Below are 18,825 nucleotides of genomic sequence, written 5' to 3'. Positions count from 1 at the left end.
TTATATATTCAGTAACAGATGTTCAGGCCATCTGACAGTATTTCAAAAATATGTTCTCAAAAATGTCATTAGGGAGATCTGATGATTTCCTATAGCTCCGCAGTTTAACCACCAATCATTTAAAGCTGAATTGTATTAAACTTGTTTTCAGTTTTGTTCTCCTCTTCCTGTGTGGACACTTCAGCTCATATGCTTCATGCACATCATCCTCACAGTTTTCCTTGTAAATGGATCCGTTTCTCTTTCAGATGCTTGTTTGCAAGAGGAAGACGTAACGTGAAACATGGAGAATTAATTATATAGGCTGATTGTCTGCCAGACTATTTAAGTGTGTATCTACGTTATCTAACCCCATGAACTTCCTCTTTTTCTCTGCCAAGGCTACTTAGATGACATGACCACCATCTACTGTATGTAATACACTGCCTATGGATGAATACCACATACAAATCCACTTCAAAGAAACCAAAAAATCCCTTTAAACGTGCATTAATGCCTTGTTTCACAAAATATATGAAAAGATTTTGGCTGCATGTGATATTTAGCTACAAAACCCTGAACCTGACCTGGATTAACTCTCCAAAATCTGTCCAAAAAAATGTAAATTAAGCAGCCAATCAGCAGATAAAGTTAAAAAACAACCCCTTTGATGGTGCAAGTGCTAACATTTACATACAGTCACATAAATCTCAAATCACTAGGGGCACTATGGTAAATGGCTTCACTACTAACATGAATTCATTTACATGAGTGCTCGTTAATGATTGCTAGAAGTACGAGACGTGTGCTGCTAGCGGTTTGTTTTCCAAGCAAACAAATTAAATGTACTGCCTTTAAAATGCTCCTTGGGGCGTCTTTGGTAGCAGGTCTCATTTGTAGAGAGTGCTAATGGTAAAACCAATAACCGCTAATGAGATGCAGCATTAGTGGAGTGAGTGACGGTGAAAGCACCAAAAAGATGAGACAAAACAACTGAACATAAAGAGGGAGAGACTAATTCTTCTGGGCTCCACTCTCCTATTGATCATCCTCACCGTTCCATCCTCCAGCATGAGCTGCAGGGAGGCATCGCCACTTTTGTAGTCCTTGGTCAGCTCAGCAGACTTCCACACCTCCTCTGCATCGGGGATCCACACCCGAGCACACTGAGAGACACAAGAAATAAGATAAAATTAAATAGATGTTATAGAAGTAAAGGAATACAAATTCGGAACCTGTTTTATTGATTTCAGTTCATCCAGGTGAAGCACGTTGAAAAACATTATTTATTATTAGCTTCTACATATATTTGAATTTCCTTAACCATGCCTTTTGCTAAGCATGTAAGAGCCAGTATAAATAAAAGCTCAACTTTTGGACCCAATGTATATTGCGACATGATAAAACCACATAATCTGCTACGTCTCTGTTCACCTAAAGAACAGGAGAGTAGTCATACTTTCTGCTAACAGCATGACCTGAGAGAAAACACTGGCTGCTGTTTTCACAGGCTCATTATTGTCAGTAAAGTTGTGGGAACGAAGTATTGAATGAATAATAGCTCCTAATGACTGGAGAAGGCAGCTGTGGTCAGACACACATCACTATAAAAATGGGGGCAGGCCTTTCAGACTTGCGACTGGAGGCAATCAGCTGATCACAGACATGTGGAAAAACAGTGATGAACGCAGCCGGTCACATGGCTGAGGAATCCGGCTCACTACGTACTGTACACGCACGTACGGGCACACTTACAAAACAGTACAGGAGTTCACACTGTGAGTACGATTGACATCACAGAAGGGGGTAGACGAGAGTTCGTCAGGCGAGAACAGATTTTAGTGCAGCATGAGTTTATCCACTTAAACGGACATTTACTGTATGTGTCTTTGTTTTGTGCAGGATCCATCAACACTGCTGATGAATGGTGATCATGAACATATAAATGAATAAAAGACAGCTGATAATATAAACTCAGGATACATCAAGACCTAAAACAAATCAACAGCGATGCTTCCACAAGTCACCACAGGAATTAAACTGTAAAACATCTCTACATGAACTAATACAGGCGTAGCCAAATGACACCCTCTTGGTCAGGACTTGGGGGAACCGGAGCACATGACGATGAGCACCAAGAGACTTTCTGGAATTTCACCAGCGATTTCACGGCTTCTTTTGACTTCGTTACATAAACTGCTGATGAAAATTTCACAGAGGCGAGAGAGAGAAAGGCCTCGTTGTAGACGGGCACAGCGGAAGAAGGCTGGTTAATTTCGTCAGCTGCTTCGCTACCGATCATCTGAATCATGACATCATGGTCACACAAGCCCTCGCCCTCCCTCCATTACTCTGTCTGGCTCTTAATAGTAGCAAGAGCAGTGGCGCGAAATGGAAGCAGACAAACTCTTAGGAACACCAGACAATGTGATCAGCATGGTCAAACAGCTCTCACCTTCAACCGATCCTACTGTACCGCAACACACTACTCACAGAATCTAGTAAGGCACCTCTAAGCTGGGTTGCCAATTACCAATAAACCCTAAACAAGTATAAAAAGACAACCGTTGTAGCCATGGGTTTGTTATTAACCAGGGTCCTTTGGCTAAGAGAAGTGTTGCCACCAAGCTTTATGCTTTGGTGGACAGGAGGCGTCAACGTCTCAGCCCAGACCCTACGCAAACCCTAACAACATAGCCTGCCAGGGGTGTGGTATACAAGAGCTATGATTGGTCCGCTTGATAGTAGCGCGTTTCCACTTTGGTACTTCCGGCTGCTTTTCTGTCTCTGCAAATTTTGAATTGATTGTTTTGGATCAATAAAGACGGTTAAGGAAAGGTTAACTGAGGAGGTTTTGAGACACAAACACTTGTATGAATCATGTTTGGCGAAATTGTGGCGAAAGTTTCAGTCGTAATTGCTGAAAGTGAAGCAGGAAGTGGAAACATAAATTAACCCGACTGGCAAAAAAGACACAGCGCCGACTAGCGTTTGGGTGGCGTTTCAACAGAGCAAAGTATAAATGGCTGGCACCGGCGAAAACTATGGCGTCTATGTCCCACAGTGCTCTAAAAGACCCTAAGAAAAGACTCCTGCAAGACGTGGCGATGCACTGGAATAGCACATACGACATGTTAGTTGGGTCCGAATACGTAGCTCCTACTGTTCACCTGTGGACACTTTAGAAAAAGATGCACTCTGTTCTGGCGACGTTATAGGAGTTAACCAAAGGAGTGATCTCCTCCGACGAGCGCAATGGCATCAAAACAAGTCAACCTTAGTCACAGCTTAGTTGCAAGGGGACACCTTCATGAACTACTGGAATAATCAAACCCCAGATCACAATCATACATCTGTTTGACAACGTTCACAGTTAACACTGTATATGTACGGTCCCACCCTTTTTTTTCACTTCAGATAAATCAAATTAAGATTCCTTAATTTATTTGCGAATGAAAACCTACTTGAACAGACAGCAACATACTGAACAATTTAAACGACACTGAAGTAAATGGTCTACTTAACCCATTGAACAGTTAATTTATCTGTTGAGTCAATATCTGAAAAATGTTGCCAGTAAAATGCATCACGGCTGTGTCCCCCTCAGGTGAGCCCAGTTGGGTTTTATCAGAGTGCATGTATATTTTCTTAAAACAAAAAAACTTAAAAAGGGTAACATAACATCAATGAAAAGAAATAACCTGGATTACTTTCTAACCTCATTTATTCAGGTTTTGTTGTTTCAGTTAGTGGTTGGCCTGCCGGAGCGCAAGTCAGTTCATTAGGTACTCAAGTAAAAAGCTTCAGGAAGGTCGTGGTATTCAGGATTTGTTTCAAATGACATGAAGGGAGATTTAGTGCAGGACTGTTATGAAAACATTAGTTTTCTCTTGTGTACCTAATGAACAGGCAAGATAGTGTATGCTGCATATGTCAAACCTCGCTGAAACCCGAGGGTGAGATCGAGATGTTTCTTGATGAATTCCATACAGAAATGTTAAAACATTTGTGTTTGGCAGCATTATACATGGAGTCGTCTGTTTTAATTGTTGGGTTTGAATGTTTCGTTTACTGCAATGGATGCACAGTACCAGCTTTACATTCGTAATTATAGGTAAACATAGCAGAAGACCCTCCCAGCAGCTAGCCTCCTAGCAACGGAAAGACAGAAAGGAGAGGAGGAGAGGAGGATGGAGGCTAAAAATAGCAACAGTGAATTTTGAGCAGTATCACACCTCACAGAGGCATCGCTGCACTACTCTGCACACTTCCTCATCATGATCATCGTCATCACTCACTCATTTCACACGTCACTAGGTGTAAAGCACAATTATGCCGAATTAGTTAACGCTGGAATATGTTGCTAATTTGCACGTTTTCTTGTTTCCTCCCCCTCCTGGGCCAACACACACAGATCCATACACAGAGTATGGGACAAAACGACAGATCGCACTAAAGTGCAGCTTCAAGGGCAATGAATCATATTTATAGAACAACAAATTCCCCTGGAGAAAAAAAAAAGAGGAGAGACAAAGGTTGAAACGCGACCACACACACACACACACACACTGACGGACATTTACATGTTTCAAGGACGTCATCAACCACAATGAAACCCAGGCTGGAATAGACGACCGTCTGAAAGCTGGAGAGAAAAGTGTGATGAGTCAGACTGCAGCGACTCAGTCTGCCTTAAAGAGGATGGATGGATGGATGGATGAAGGATGGTCGAAGGATTGACGAAGGCTGGTGTGTTTTCAAAAAAGGAAAAAAGACGATAAAGCACTTAAGTGCCTTTGCTTCGAGGCTCCTCCACATATGCCACATGAGATTCACAACAACGCGAGGTTGCACGCTTCCTCTACGATGCATTTTTGTGAAGTTAAATGTGTGCAGACCCCAAGATAACATCCACATAAAGCTATCAGTATTATTTCATATAAGAGCACATGTTATTTACTGTAAGTGGTGACATACTTGATGTATTCAGTGTTGTCTTATTTCATTTCAAGAAAAGGCAGTGAAGAGCCAGTCAAGCTACTTCCGATTTGGTTGCTGAACTAGTTCATGGTGTTCTTGACAAATTGTAGTGGATTAAATAAAACCCACAACTCTCTATCTAATTTCAGTCATCATCATCAAACTCTAGAGTTCACAGATTAAATGACAGTAGCAACGGTTAGCAATTAGCTAAAGATCACTACATCTAGTCCATAGTTTTAGTACACAGTAGCTGCCAGCAGGTGAGTTAACAACAGGAAGAGGCTGCTCTACGCTGGTGCAACACTGGGCTGATGGTAATCCTGATTTAACTGAGACAAAAGATCAAGACCCGATTAGTTTAACTCAGGGTTTAACACTAGCTAATCTTATTCCAGTCAACTACACTACAATTACATTACACCCATGCACATATGGCTCCAGCTAATCACTGCAGCAACACAACGGGAAAGGTTTCTGCTTGGACTAGTCCTACATCGCAGAGCGACGGGAGCGTCTAAAAGCAACACAAAGGAAATATTAGCTTGGATGTGTTTATGTTGAACAAGATACAAGATTAAACTGTCTACATTTGTGCCACAAAAAGTGAATCACAATGCAACACCTCAGGTTTTCACCCGATGTTTTCACAAAAGCTTTGCAGATGCTGTAAATCTGAGGCCTCTCTCCCTGTTTCTACTGTAACACCTCTGGGTTTGGGATCATTCCTGCTACCCAGGGACACTGCAGGTGGACGGAGGTTGTCAGGGACACGGAGATCAGGGCATGGGGGGTGTGTACGGTGTATATGTGCATGTGCAGTGGGGTTGTAGGGCTGCAGCCACAGGGCGGGGCATACATACGAAGAGTTTACAAACCAGCTCAAAGTCAACAGCAGATTAGAGAGGCTTCACCCTGCTAATACCGAGCTTTCACTCTTGAACTGGAGGCCCTCTGCTCAGCTGTGACTCCTCTAAACCTTCCCTAGATTTTCTCCTGCTAATGACTTACTTCTTAACACAGTGAGGGCCGACGTGAACGCTTATCGCACTCGTTTCCAATTAGAACCGGTTGATATAGGCGATTTAACCTTGCGAACAACCTTTGCTCTGCACAAAAGGAACAGAAAATCTCATAACTGTACTTGTATGTATTGCCTCGTCGCATAATACACCATCCATTATCTAACTCTCCTCAGATAAAGATCCACTTCCTCTGCTGTGTTGTGAGGAGGAAAGTAGTCAAGGGATTGAAACAATCTTTTAGCTGCACAAGGGAATTAAAAGGAATTTAGACACTGCACATCATAGAAGTGAGTCAAGTGGAAATAGATTAAAACCTTAATACATTTCACAATACAGACCGGCAGAGGCAACCATCTACACAGCTGCAGCGGTATGCACTAAGTGTTTTTGCCCACATATTCTCAGCAAAGCCATCAATGGAGTCCCAGACTGCAGAGGCCTCATCACATGATACCACTCATGTGAGAATCTGCTGTTTTTCTGCTCAGCTGGGCAGACGCAGCATGACGCCAAGATTTAGAGACGTCTGTGCTGGTGGAGAGTTTTTAAGGACAGGAACGCGAAAGTCCCGCTACACCCAGTGGTCTTCCCTTACCAGAGTACTGGCACAACTAGCGTGCCAGTGTCTGAGCGAGTGCCAAAGATCAAGAGTCTCTTACTAAGAAGCTGTGACGCTGCTCAGCAACTAATCACATTAGTTTGACCAGGGCTGACTCTTGGAGTAGTATAGAAGCAGTGTGGTTCAGTGGTTCACTTCTGTACTTCTGTAAGAGCAGGACTTGTCCTCCTTAATGCTAACACCTGATAACATGCAAACAGTTTTATATTAATGAGTAGAATATGTGCAAACAGGTAAAGGTAAATAAGATGTGCTAATCTGACCAGCTATCCTAGAAAAACTATTCCTGCTCTATATTGTTGCGTTTTCTATATTTATATTACTTACTTGCCTATTTTTTATACTTAGTTAACTAATTTTGTTCTATTTTATATTATACTTTTACTGCTTCTGCTATTGGCTTGCACTGGACCAGGGTAACTCATTTTGTTCCACCTCATGTACCAACATGTGTGAAATGACAATAAACTCCTTGAATCCTTCTAAAACTGTCTAAAAAAGAAACCACAGAGAAATGCAAGGAAAATTAAATATATGGCTTGTACATCTATCGCCATCATTCATAAAGTAAAACAGACCGCTCCTCCATCAAGCCAGCGAGGCTGTGAGGCCTTGTAACTACAAAAAGTAGGACAAACTAAACTAGTTTCACTGATTTGATTCCATCCGTCTGAAACAAATATGTCGCTGTTATTCAGACATCAAAGCTCAGCACAAGCTCAAATCTGATTTGTTGCTAATCAGTAGTTATTACGGTCTTGCCGATTTCAGTGACATAAATATTTTCAAGGGTGTGTCGAGACCGGGGCTCCATGTTCCACATCACAAAAGCAAATTCAAGAGTAAAACATAACGACACCCGAGAAAAGAACAACATAAAGACTAAAAGTAGTAGTTTGTCCTTTAACACAACTAAAATGCAGCTTCTTTGAAAGACTTTTTAGCCTACATACCAACTCAATCAATGAATGGAAGGATGAATTTAAAGCTTAAAAGGAAGCAAAAACTTACTTCTACAAACATATACTCCAACTCCCGGTTCATCTTGTCCGTGAAGAAAGCCTCTAGCTCATGCTGTGATTCTGCCTCCAGCCAAACGCACCACAAGACCAGACACCAACTGATCGAGCTCCAGCGCTCGCTGGCGGATGAAACCTTCCCATTGTGGCTGCAGACACAAGCAGCGTTCACCGACGTTCCCCAAACTTCCTCGCCCTGTGACAGATTACTGGCCGTCCCGGCTGTCCGTCAACAAACATCCCTGTTCCTTCATCGATCACATGAGCTGTGCGGTACGCAGACTCCGAGCCAGAAAACAGGACTTTCTCACAAACCACTGGCAAGGCTTGACATAACAACTGCAGACTGACCGCAGCATAAACAAGCCGAAAATCTGAATCTTGTTCTTAAGGTTATCAGCGTCACAGGAGCGGAATATCTTGGCTTATGGCAGTTTTTTCTTTTCCGTTTGTTTTGTGTAACAGTGACTTCAGTTTCTTCATTTGACACCGGCTGAAGGTTTTTGGTTTTCAAATTTATCACAGTGATTAGCTGTAGTTTCAGCACGCTGAGAAAAAAATATATATTTTGCTCATGAAAACAAGTCGCCTTACTCTGTGCATCTATCTTGGCGTGTTGCCTAGACTGCTGTGACTGCATGCCAGCGTGTACACGACATGACTGCACAATTACTTTAACCAGGTTATCTCCGTAATCTAATGCGCATGCTCTCAATCAGAGATGGGGAAAAAAAATAAACCAATGACACTGGATAATGTAAAAACCTGCCACCCAATGCAATAGAGACGACACCTACAGTTCACGGCGGTACTGTTTTGTAATAGATGTATAAGCCATACAGCTATAATGTGAAATTTATACAGGTCAAACTGAGTGCCCTCCCTTGAGAATTTTAAATTATACTTTGTCCCTTTTGACAAAGTGATTTATCACACACATTATAAAAATAAACACTAGTTTTCTGGATGCTAGCTAGTATGAAGCTTAGGAGAAAATTCTATAAGGGCGATCTCTCCTATCACATTCATTTCCGTTCTTGCCGCTGAATTTCCTCATCGTCCACTTAAAATCATTGTAAGCCACTCTGCTTTCAGGACCAGCTGCCGGCTTATTGAAATAACTGTATATAGATCTGCAAGAAACTCAAATGGAGAGGTAAAAATATGCAGGAAACACCAGAAACAACACGGCTGCACTGCTTTCTGAGGGTTGAAAAGGTCAGACATGCTGAGATTCTGGCAACACCACAACAAGTGATGTAACTGCTCCTCACTACTCTCGCCGCGTGACGTCACTGACTGGCATGTGGTCGTATGCGCAGCGTGCTTGACAGGTTCACTCGAACATATGTTTTCTGCCTGTTGGATTCAGTTCTCATTTAGCCTGAAAACACACGCAGATCTTTTAGCTTAGGACCCAGTCACTCTGATGAGAAGCTGCATATTCAGTGGTTCAATAGCTAAATGCCGCATAAACACTGGCACCAATCTGTCCTTTGCTACCCTTAGTAAGCAGTTTAGTTCCTCAGTGACACCGTAGCCTTCTGCCAGACAATGCCAGTTAGTTTTTTCAATGATTTCACACATGCTGTACAAGTAAAGTGTTTGAGAAAGAGTTAAAAAGTCAAAGATTGACACATTTTCATTGCAGAGGTCTCCAGAGTGATGTGAACTATGTGCTGTAATTAATATCCAGTATAAAGTGTAGACTGATCTGTGCTTTATAAGAAACTGACAAGAAACCAAGAAACTGACTGATTATATAAAAACGCCATATATATACGTCAATGAAGATAGCTTGTAGTATAATTCCATATAAGTGGTTATAAATGGAGGAAAATCATCATTTCAACGACTTGATCTATTATTACTAAGCTTTCCCTCTCCAGTGTTTTCTCATCTTAATCTTCCAGTCTTTGCTGATAATTCAAGACAATTATAAAAGACACACAAAGTTTCTTCAACTTTTCTTCGTTAGTTATTCTTGTGTTTTCTTCGTCTTGTATCTTCCTCAACATGCCCCGTCAGACGGTGATCCTGAGCACGGTGAGTATGGTTCATTAGTGTCCCTCCACAAGCTCCAGCGCAGTCAAACTAAACTCTCTGATACAGAACAAACGCATCTCTGTATCCTATACAGTACGATGGCCATAAAACAGGAAACCTGCAGAAACAAGAGTTTCTTTTTAGCTCAGGTTCAAAAATCAATGCATGTGCACAGGTTAGGAAACAAATCCAGTGTGTATTTTATTTAAAACCTCAGGTTGTGTGTTGAAAAGTCTTTTCAGCTGTGAGTCATGTTCTGAAGCATCCGTTTCCAGGAGAACATCCCGCCTCTCTTTAAACATTTCACTACCCAGCCCGGTTTCATTCACTTCCACCAGCTCTTACTGGTTTTGATCTAGATTAGTTTAACTTCTTTGGCTCGAGGAACAGACTGACACAGATCTAATGACTGCCACCTCTGACTCTCCTCTCTTTATACTGGTGGTCAGGTCGGACAGGAGCCAGATTCTGATGTGTATTTGCGCGTATGCGCACACAAACCCGCTCAATAAGCTTCTATAAGGCTGACTCACACACACACAAAGGGCAGAGTGTTTTCCACCCGTGCGCCGGAAAAGTAAATCACAGAGCGCGGTCTGACATCAGAGTCCGACTTCTAAAACACACTGATCCATTCAAGGCAGAAGCTAAGTTTGGGTTTCCCAGCAGCCACACTGACACCACATTCACCTGCAATTAAAGCCCTTTAACAGCCAATAAGATCCGTTTGCAGTTGACAGGTGGCAAAAAGCCAGAAGAAACAAACTCAGCTGCCCCGGTCAATATCTGCTGGCATTTCGGTTGGTGGTTAGTTGAAAGTGCAGACTCAGAGGTTATTTATGCAGACACAGCGCATCGAAATATTCTTGAATGTGAATCAATTAATTGGCCTGTCAGTTTCTCAACTTGTTTTGTATTGTTGCCTAACGTACCGGTTAATTTCTTGACCAATCCTGTGTACATGAAGAGAACAAGAAGTCCAAGGTTGTTAAAGAATCCACATCAGAGAAGTTCAAACTAATTCCTGTTATGGGATATACGCATGAGGAAAGTACAGCTGAACAGAGATAAATGTTGTTTCCGGTTAATTTTCCGTCAGTGTTTCATCTCCAAATGCAGCACACAGTGCTCTTGTTGTCTGTTTATCTCCACGGAGGTCAGAGGTCAGTGTCAGCGACAGAACAACACCCCCAGGAGCCTGCAAGGGCCCAGACATCTCATCAGAGTCCATCTGCTGACAAAGAGTTCAAATCTGTGTCGTCTCTAACCATTTGTCCAAACCACTCAAGACAGCAGTGGACGCTTTATAGATCCATTTGAAAGTAGAACAACAAATACGCCACAGTTAAGTACGGATCTTAAAGGGAATTTCAGCAGCAAGCGTCATGTTTTCTTTCCACCGCCGCCGCCGCCGCCGCTGCTGCTATTCAAGCTGAACACACCAGCTGTCAAAGTAGGGGGATGGGTGACTCATCTCCTCTCCCTCCTCACATCCAGACCTCCTTCATCCCTGCTCCACATTTCTGTACAATGACAAACATCAGCAACGCTCACAGCAGTGTGACCTTGTGGGCTTTGGGTGTAGCCGGCCTCCACCTCAGCAGCAGCAGCAGCAGCATCAGTGTCATGTTCTCTTGAGAGACTGCATTAAACAGCCACACAGCTTCACGGCCTCTACATGTCTGGATGCTAGGAGGAAGGATGCTAAACTGTCCGGATGCGGCGTTCATCGCAGCATCTCAGCGGTACCCAGCCTCCTTCATGGACTCGGCTCACATCCCAAAAGAAAAAAAGGGGGTTCATACGACTAAGACAAGCGGCTACATTGAAATAAAGCACCAACAATGCGAACACGTCTGAGCCGAAGCCACGTATACTGTGTTTTAGAAACATAAAACCCGGAGCCTCCATGATGGCTGGCACCGCCTTTGCATCATCCCAGCCCCCAAGCCTCCAGCAGGGGATGATGTAAAACACGTAGGCCCGGGGAGACGTGATTTATTGTTTTGGTTGACGACACAAGGTGACACTAGACATAAAATATATTTAATTAAGGCACGTTTGCATAATGTGTGTGTTTTTTTTAAAAAAAGGGACGGAGTGAGAGAGGAAAGACGAGGCTGCTCAGTGTCGCATCTGTTAACACCGTCTTCCAGTCAGCTGCAGCCGATTCAGCTGACATCCACATTTATTCACCCAAACACACGTTTCGCGAGGTTTTAAACCCATTTCCATTCATTTGAAGCCGCCACAACAAAGCCTGCTATAAAAAAAGACACGTTTTTGTTTCCCGGAGCGATAAAAACAACACACTGTCATCTTCTTCGTTTGAATACACACGCACACACACAAAACCCCGTGAAGATATTCGTTTAATTAGCCGACATGCTAGCTCGCAGCTACACAATGCTACAGATAAATGTACACTTTGTTTTTACCTTGGTGAACAGCTCCGACGCTGCCATGACGGTCAGACTCGCTGTGTCCTTTCTCCAATCTGGGCTAAAACTCCGGCAGGTCTCCGCACTGCATGGGACCCGGCGTGTGTTTTCATGTAGCGAGGGGTTGGTGGGTGGGCGGGCGGGAAGCCTTTTGTTGTTGCACGGGGGTGGGGGGGCGCCTCAAAGAGAAGATGTGTCTCTTATCGCCATGATAACCTGGAAAGCTTTAGGTCTGCTGAGGTTTCGGTGTCTCACTTTGCATTCTGGGTATGATGGATGAAATGATTCAGCCAAAGGGAGAGGGCTGCTGCTGCAGCGTGGGAAACAGCGCCCCCTGATGGCCAGAGGTTGGAAACACACACACACATTTGTTTTGAGGCGAACAACGAGGCTAGTGAAAACACTGAAAACACCAATGTGTCATATATTTTATGTATTTCCTTTGTACAATAATTTGTAAATGTACTATGGTTGTCTCTCTGTCAACCTCTACTAGATATTAAATAAATAATTCAGTTGGTTTCAGTTGCTTCAGACCCCCAGAATCATCATCAGTCAATACCAATCAAACATGTTTTTGCACTGTCTTGAACCTAAGTAATCTAGTTAGGGGCCTGTCTGGGTTAGGGTACAGACATTTTATATAAAACACAAAGGTCAATGTACCTCCACGTACTTTTTCATCTAAGTCCAAGGAATGGACACGTAAAGTAACATGGTTTTGTGACGAACTTAACTGTCAAGAATGTGCATCTTAGTATCTATTATTTTACATTATTTGCTAATGTCATAATTATTACTGTATGATTATTGTTTATTATTAATTGTATTATTTATTTATTTATTTTTATTTATTTATTTCCCATTCTGTGTATTTTGTTTGTTACTGTCAGGTTTGTTCTACTTTTCTTAAAATGCCACTTGTACTTAAACTCGCTTGCAATGTTAAGAAAAGTCAATAAAGAAGTTAAATCAGAAAAAAAAGACAAAGGTCAATTGTATTCCCTCCCATTGTATATATTATGGGGCCAAGTGTTAATTGAAGTTGTTTTGCACAATTAGATTTTGATGTAGATGCATTTTATGTGTTTTTCTGTCAACTAAATTGTGGGTTTTTAAAAGATAAAACATATATATATATATGTTATCTTATTCAGTGGTATTTTGCTTATTTAAATTTTACATGTGTTTATGCTAACACAGCAGCATGTACTAAAGAATATATACAACACACAAATCATGCATAACATTATGGCCTAATATTGTGTCTTGTGCCTACAAAACTGTTGTGACTCATCAGAGAATGGACATGGGTCTTCGGAGGGTGTCCTGTGGTGTCTGGCAACAGAATGTTGTCCCATTGAGGGGATCAGACTTGTTCCAAAGCATCCCACAGATACTTGATTAGTTTGGGATCTAGTGAATTTGGAAGCCAGGTCAACACCCTGTGCGGTTTTTCATGTTTTTGAGTTGTTCCTAAACCTTTTTTTGTGTGTGTAATTCTGCATCTTGCAAGGGTGGGGGTGCCTGGTCTGGTCTAGGTGGGTGGTACATGTCTAAGTAACATCCAGGTCCAAAAGTCATCCAGCAGAACATTGTATTGTCACAGGATGGTCAATGTTATTTACTTCTCCTGGAAGTGGCCATAATGTTGTGGCAGATCAGTGTATACTGTATGCTTAATGTGTATATTATGTTGAGGAGTTGAGATTTTAACTTGTCCATGTTGGTATCATATTAAGCAAAGTTAAATTTACAGTTAAAAGACCTTTGATAATGTTGCTTACTGTGGTACTGGATTGCCTCTAGTTGGGGTTTTGAACACATTTTTGTTCACATAAACTGATAAATTTACTCCATAAAGAAACCGGAATGAATGAAAGTCTGTCTTTGAGGTTTATTAAATAAAAATTAAAAAAGATGTGTCAGCAAAGCTTGTTATTTTCCAAGCAAATAAGAAAATTAATGTTAAGAAACAGTTTATAAGATCAGCATAACACACACACAGCAGCAGTTAAACATTTGTGCAAAACTATTTTATTTACAAAACAAAATGGCACAACATGACAGCAGGGCAGCCATATACATGCACAGACCAGAATCTGAATAACTTTATTGATAGTTTGACAGTAGTGCCAGCTTAGAGTCACCCAAAATTATAAGTAAACTGCGTCGATAAAGACCCCGGAGAAGCACTAAACAGGATCAAAGACAATTTTTAAGATAAAACTACTTCAATTCATGATATTTATTTTATTACACTATTTGTTCCCAGTACATATTTAAACTTTAAACAATAGTTTTGAACTCCCATAGCATCCAGGACACAAAGACTGGTCCCCAATGACAGGAATTTAACTCTCAGGTCCTGAACACCTATCTAGCCCTCTCTGAGCACAGTGAGTCACTCGTGACATCGCTGACCCAGGAGAGGACTATGTCGCCCCCTGTGGCTGAAATGGGTTGGCACACCATGAACACAGAGGAGACATCCAACGCTGCAGTTAAAACCTCTTAAGCAGCAATGTCCTCCACCCTTTCACTCTTGAAAGGACAACATTCCCCATTTCTGAGATGTCTTGAATGAACCATCTTCCTGCCAACCAGCGCTTTTATGCTGCGTCTGAGGTTTTCAGAATCTGCCTGAATGTCTGCTCAGTGTATCGAGTTAAAATCAAGCACAATGAGGTTCACATTTGGATGCCCCGCCTCACACACGCAGTTCAATGTGACATGCTGGCCCTTAGTGTGTGGTCCTTTCACAGGGACACAATCAAAGTGTTATCAGAACTGAATTTGGCTTTTTGATTACTATATTCAGTTAACCGCTCAAGTTTATGGACAGCATAATTTAGAATATGGGCATACAGCAAAATCTCACAAATCTCATGTAAAACGTTCTTAAAAGCCGACACCTGCCCCTGTGCTAAACAAAAAGAAATATTTATATATATATATACACACACACACACACACACACTTACACACATCCAAATATGATCCTGAATATCATACTAAAGCCCTCAAACCATACGAAGTGCAGCTTCTGCTGCCCGCTCCTTTCTTCAGCAAGTACACAGTCGTATCCGTTGTCCATCTTTTGTACAGAAGCATCACACGCTGCTCAACACACTCACACTTGGTTGTCCTGTTTTTCAGTGTATATTACATGGAAGTAAAGAAAAAAATGATAGGAAGATGAAAAAGTAAGAGGACAATGACAGAGGGGCAGTCAGTTGTGGTGGGGTTACCAAGGGACAGAGACAGGAGGCAGCAGAGACACTGCCAGATGGGGTTGAAACAAAAATAAACAGGATTTTGAGGGTATCAGCTCGCCAGTTCGCTGGGGGCTAAGTGAGGGTTCCAGTGGGGTGGGGTGTGGGCTGAGTGGAGGGGGCAGAGTGGTAGTGTGAGGGGTGGGAGAGGTAATGTTACAGCTCTGAGACTTGAGTGGAGTGGGTTAGGGATGGGTGGGGTGCTGCTGGGCCTGTTGAGGCTATGTGTGCATCAGCCGGCCAGTTTACTGGCCACCAGAGAGGGTTTCCTCTGGGGCAGGTCCTGGGGGGTGGGGATGTGGTCTCCCGTGATCTCGGTCTTCTCTGGCGCAGCCGTCGGCAACTGCTTGTTCTTTATCTTCGCCTTAGCCATGTTGTAGTCGCCCGAGTCAAAGTATTTTTGCTGTGGACAGACACAAGATCGATATTTACACATGCTGAAGAGGTAGCACACATGAATAACAGAACCAGTTGTAGAGGAAAAGAATGCCTTAAATTATAACCTTGTTGAAAGGGCTGATTGTTCTTGTTGAGTTTTTGGCAGCTAGTAGTGCTATGGGTGTGAGGTTTTTATGAGGGAACTTTTATTGGTTTATACCATCCATGCCCAGCAGGATGATATAAACACAGGTAAACACAATACTGCTGTCAGCCTGCTATTCTGCTGCTGAAGGATTGGCGGAAGATGACTGTGTGCATGCGAACACAAAAATAAATTTCTTAAATCTGTACAAGGAAAGCAATGCCATCAACGTGTTTACATCATTGAAGGCTCTCAGTAATCCAGGTCATGGTAATCTAAAACGAAGCTGGCACCAACCGACTGGAAAGGAGTTAAGGTTTTACGTTTGTTTACAATAAAACTCCACATAGTATCTTTAAGCACTTTTGTTTAGAAGGAATGATACGGTTAACTAATGATCCTTCGATTCCTTGGAAAATGTATCGCAGCAAAGAAAGATAATTGCTTGTTTTTTTCCCTGACCTACAATAACAGGTTTTACAGCGTCATAAACTGAACCGAGCTGCAAGTTCCCACACGTGACTGCGTGGAATCAGTCCTGGTATTTTATTTTTCTACTAGTCGACCGACTATTGGGAGTCGAAAAACCAGCAGAAATTACATGAAAATACTGGTATTATCTTTTCAGGTATTATCTTTCAGTCTGACTGCGCCAATGCAAAATGGCAACGGATTCAGGGATAGTCCTCAAGTGACCCCTGAGTGTTTTGCAGACAAACAGAACTCACCCCTTTCTGCAGGCGTTTGCGAAGCAGGTCAGAGCCTCCAGGTTTGTGTCCTATGTTTGGGTACCTGGCCTTCAGTTTAGCCTCCTCTGCCTTCTCCGGACTGATCACCTTGTCCTGAACCTCCTGAAAACAAGCAGACGCTTAAGGCACCGCGGCATATTGCTGAAAAACACCATACTGCACAGCAACAGAGTCTTTCATTAAGATGCCTTCAGGGTCCTACTGAAAAACGTGTCAGCTGATGGCTCTGCGCTGCACAGACCTGTCAACGCTAGACCTTCACTAACATGCACAAACGTTAAGATACTAAAACCGAAGAAATCTGAATTTAAAATGTTTACCGGGGATTGACAGCTGTTTTAAATAATACAAGTTAAAACAAAAGGCATTTAAACATTCATATGCCCGGGATAGTGTTTAAGTAAATGCATAAATTACTGTTACTGCACGTTAGCATTAGGCTAAATGAAGCATTAGCTAGTGTTAGCTTGACAGCCCCCTCAAGCTAACCGACACTTGTCTGGACCACCGGTTGGGGTAAATCGTTAAATGTGATGTAAATAATATTGTTTGTTCATTGTGGCTGGAACTATAGCTAGATGTAAATGTAGCAGGACGCTAAACTGCTGTAGCTAGTCCGGAAAATAAAACAACGTAACTGTATCTGGCACCGAGCCGGAGTCAAGCAATGTGTCGGGTTAAGCTAAGCTAACGTTAGCTGCTGAGCTAACAGTTGCCGATGATTTGCATGTGTGTGAATGTCATGACAGTTAGCTGCTAACATTAGCTAACGTTCTGACATTCATAACACCATCCGAAACATTCACTTTATCAAAAACCAAGGCGATTAAGTAATTAAGTGGTAACTTGCTGTATTGAAATTATGTGACAATCAACATTAGCTGCTCCAATCAGCGCCGAACAGCCGGCTTTTGTTGATGTGTCAACAATAATGAGCGCGGGTCGAAGAAGCTAAGCTATAAGCGTTACGCTGCAACGCAGCATTAGCTACAACAAAATCAGCGGCGCTTCTGCTACAACGGCGCACCGTTACCTTCTCGTCCACCGACGTCTCCTCCGCCGTCTGGGTTTCTTCGTTATCCCCCGACATTTCTAGACAACCGTGATCTCAGTCAGGACACTGCTCGCTCGCCAGTTGGAAAAAAAGTGATCCACAGATCCTCCGCTCTGACTTCCGTACCCACACGAGCGCCGCCGACCGATCACTCCCGCACTCGAGCCACTACTACGTCACATGCGGAGACACCAAGCGCGCTCGCGTTCGGGCACTCCCGCCGTGCACCCGCACGCGGTTCTGAATTCGGATTGCATAACGTCGAGATCAGCTGTTAGACCCATGTGCAGCGTCACAAATCCAGATTTTAGTCAATAATCCGCAGATCTGGAGGATGGTGAATGCTGCTCAGATTAGAAATGGTATGTTTCTCATGAATATTCTAACCCAACACAGTCTGTTTTGTCTAATACATAGTGTTTCCTCAAATTTAGTTTTAGTATATTTAGTACTTTTGGTTTAAAAAAGCTATATAAGCACATGTAACGTAAAATTAGTGTGCAAATAAATTATTAAAAAAGAATAAAAATGCCATGACGCTACAGTCATAAGAATAGCGCCACACAAAACCAACACAGGAATTCCAAACGCATTTATCATGAGTTATTTTTTACCTTGGCAAAGGTTTAGGTGTGAGATAAGTGTTGCACTTCTCAAATGTTTATTTTTATTTTTTTGCCGGAAGACCTGTTTCTACCAGGCATTAGTGACGAGTGTTTGAAGTTGTATTATCTAACTGAACCTTTGAAAAATGTCCAACAGTGTTTCATACATGTACAAAGTCTTTTTCCTTTTGAGCTTTAAAGTTACAGCTGTAGTCTTGTAATGGTGATTAAAACAACTTCATGTAGATGGAATGATTTGCATTTAGCATGACTGAAAGGACTGTCCGTATTCATGTATTTATAGTGTTGTTTTGTACCACAATGAGTCAGTGACTACTTGCTTGTTTGAATCAACTGAACCATCAGCTGCAAATTCATCACACCTCACACGAGTCCCACCACATGATGGTGAACAGCGTGGTAATTGTAAATGTATATTTCTCGTTTGCCTTTTTTTAAAAAGCTTCAGTGGAAATACAGACCTTATTTGCATCGGGTGCCGTAAGGGAG

At 42.3% G+C, this 18,825-nt stretch overlaps 2 protein-coding genes across 4 annotated transcripts in view; both read right to left on the bottom strand.

Annotated features, from left to right (window-relative positions):
- Positions 1 to 12,242, bottom strand: part of myo5aa (myosin VAa) — a 45,940-nt gene extending 33,698 nt beyond the window's left edge. For 2 of the 3 annotated variants that reach the window (XM_084541544.1, XM_084541543.1), the window contains exons 1-2: positions 12,107 to 12,242; positions 1,035 to 1,145 (exon numbers count right to left, since the gene is read on the bottom strand). In XM_084541544.1, the coding sequence (XP_084397670.1) occupies positions 1,035 to 1,145; positions 12,107 to 12,133 (138 nt within the window). In that variant the 5' untranslated portion in view covers positions 12,134 to 12,242. The remainder of the gene's footprint in view (positions 1 to 1,034; positions 1,146 to 12,106) is intronic. The other variant, XM_084541545.1, reaches the window with a different exon arrangement.
- Positions 12,243 to 14,109: 1,867 nt separating this feature from the next.
- On the bottom strand, positions 14,110 to 17,870 carry arpp19a (cAMP-regulated phosphoprotein 19a). Its single transcript, XM_084574950.1, has 3 exons — positions 17,690 to 17,870; positions 16,636 to 16,758; positions 14,110 to 15,787 (listed from the first exon to the last, which is right to left on the bottom strand). The coding sequence occupies exons 1-3, from the start codon at positions 17,744 to 17,746 to the stop codon at positions 15,617 to 15,619; spliced, it is 351 nt and encodes a 116-aa protein (XP_084431076.1). The 5' UTR covers positions 17,747 to 17,870; the 3' UTR covers positions 14,110 to 15,616.
- Between the last annotated feature and the right edge of the window lie 955 nt (positions 17,871 to 18,825).

Source organism: Chelon labrosus, assembly GCF_963514085.1.
Source record: "Chelon labrosus genome assembly, chromosome: 3".
NCBI classification, from domain to species: domain Eukaryota; kingdom Metazoa; phylum Chordata; class Actinopteri; order Mugiliformes; family Mugilidae; genus Chelon; species Chelon labrosus.
The sequence above is the reverse complement of the archived record's forward strand: the minus strand, read 5'-3'. Positions and strand labels throughout refer to the sequence as shown.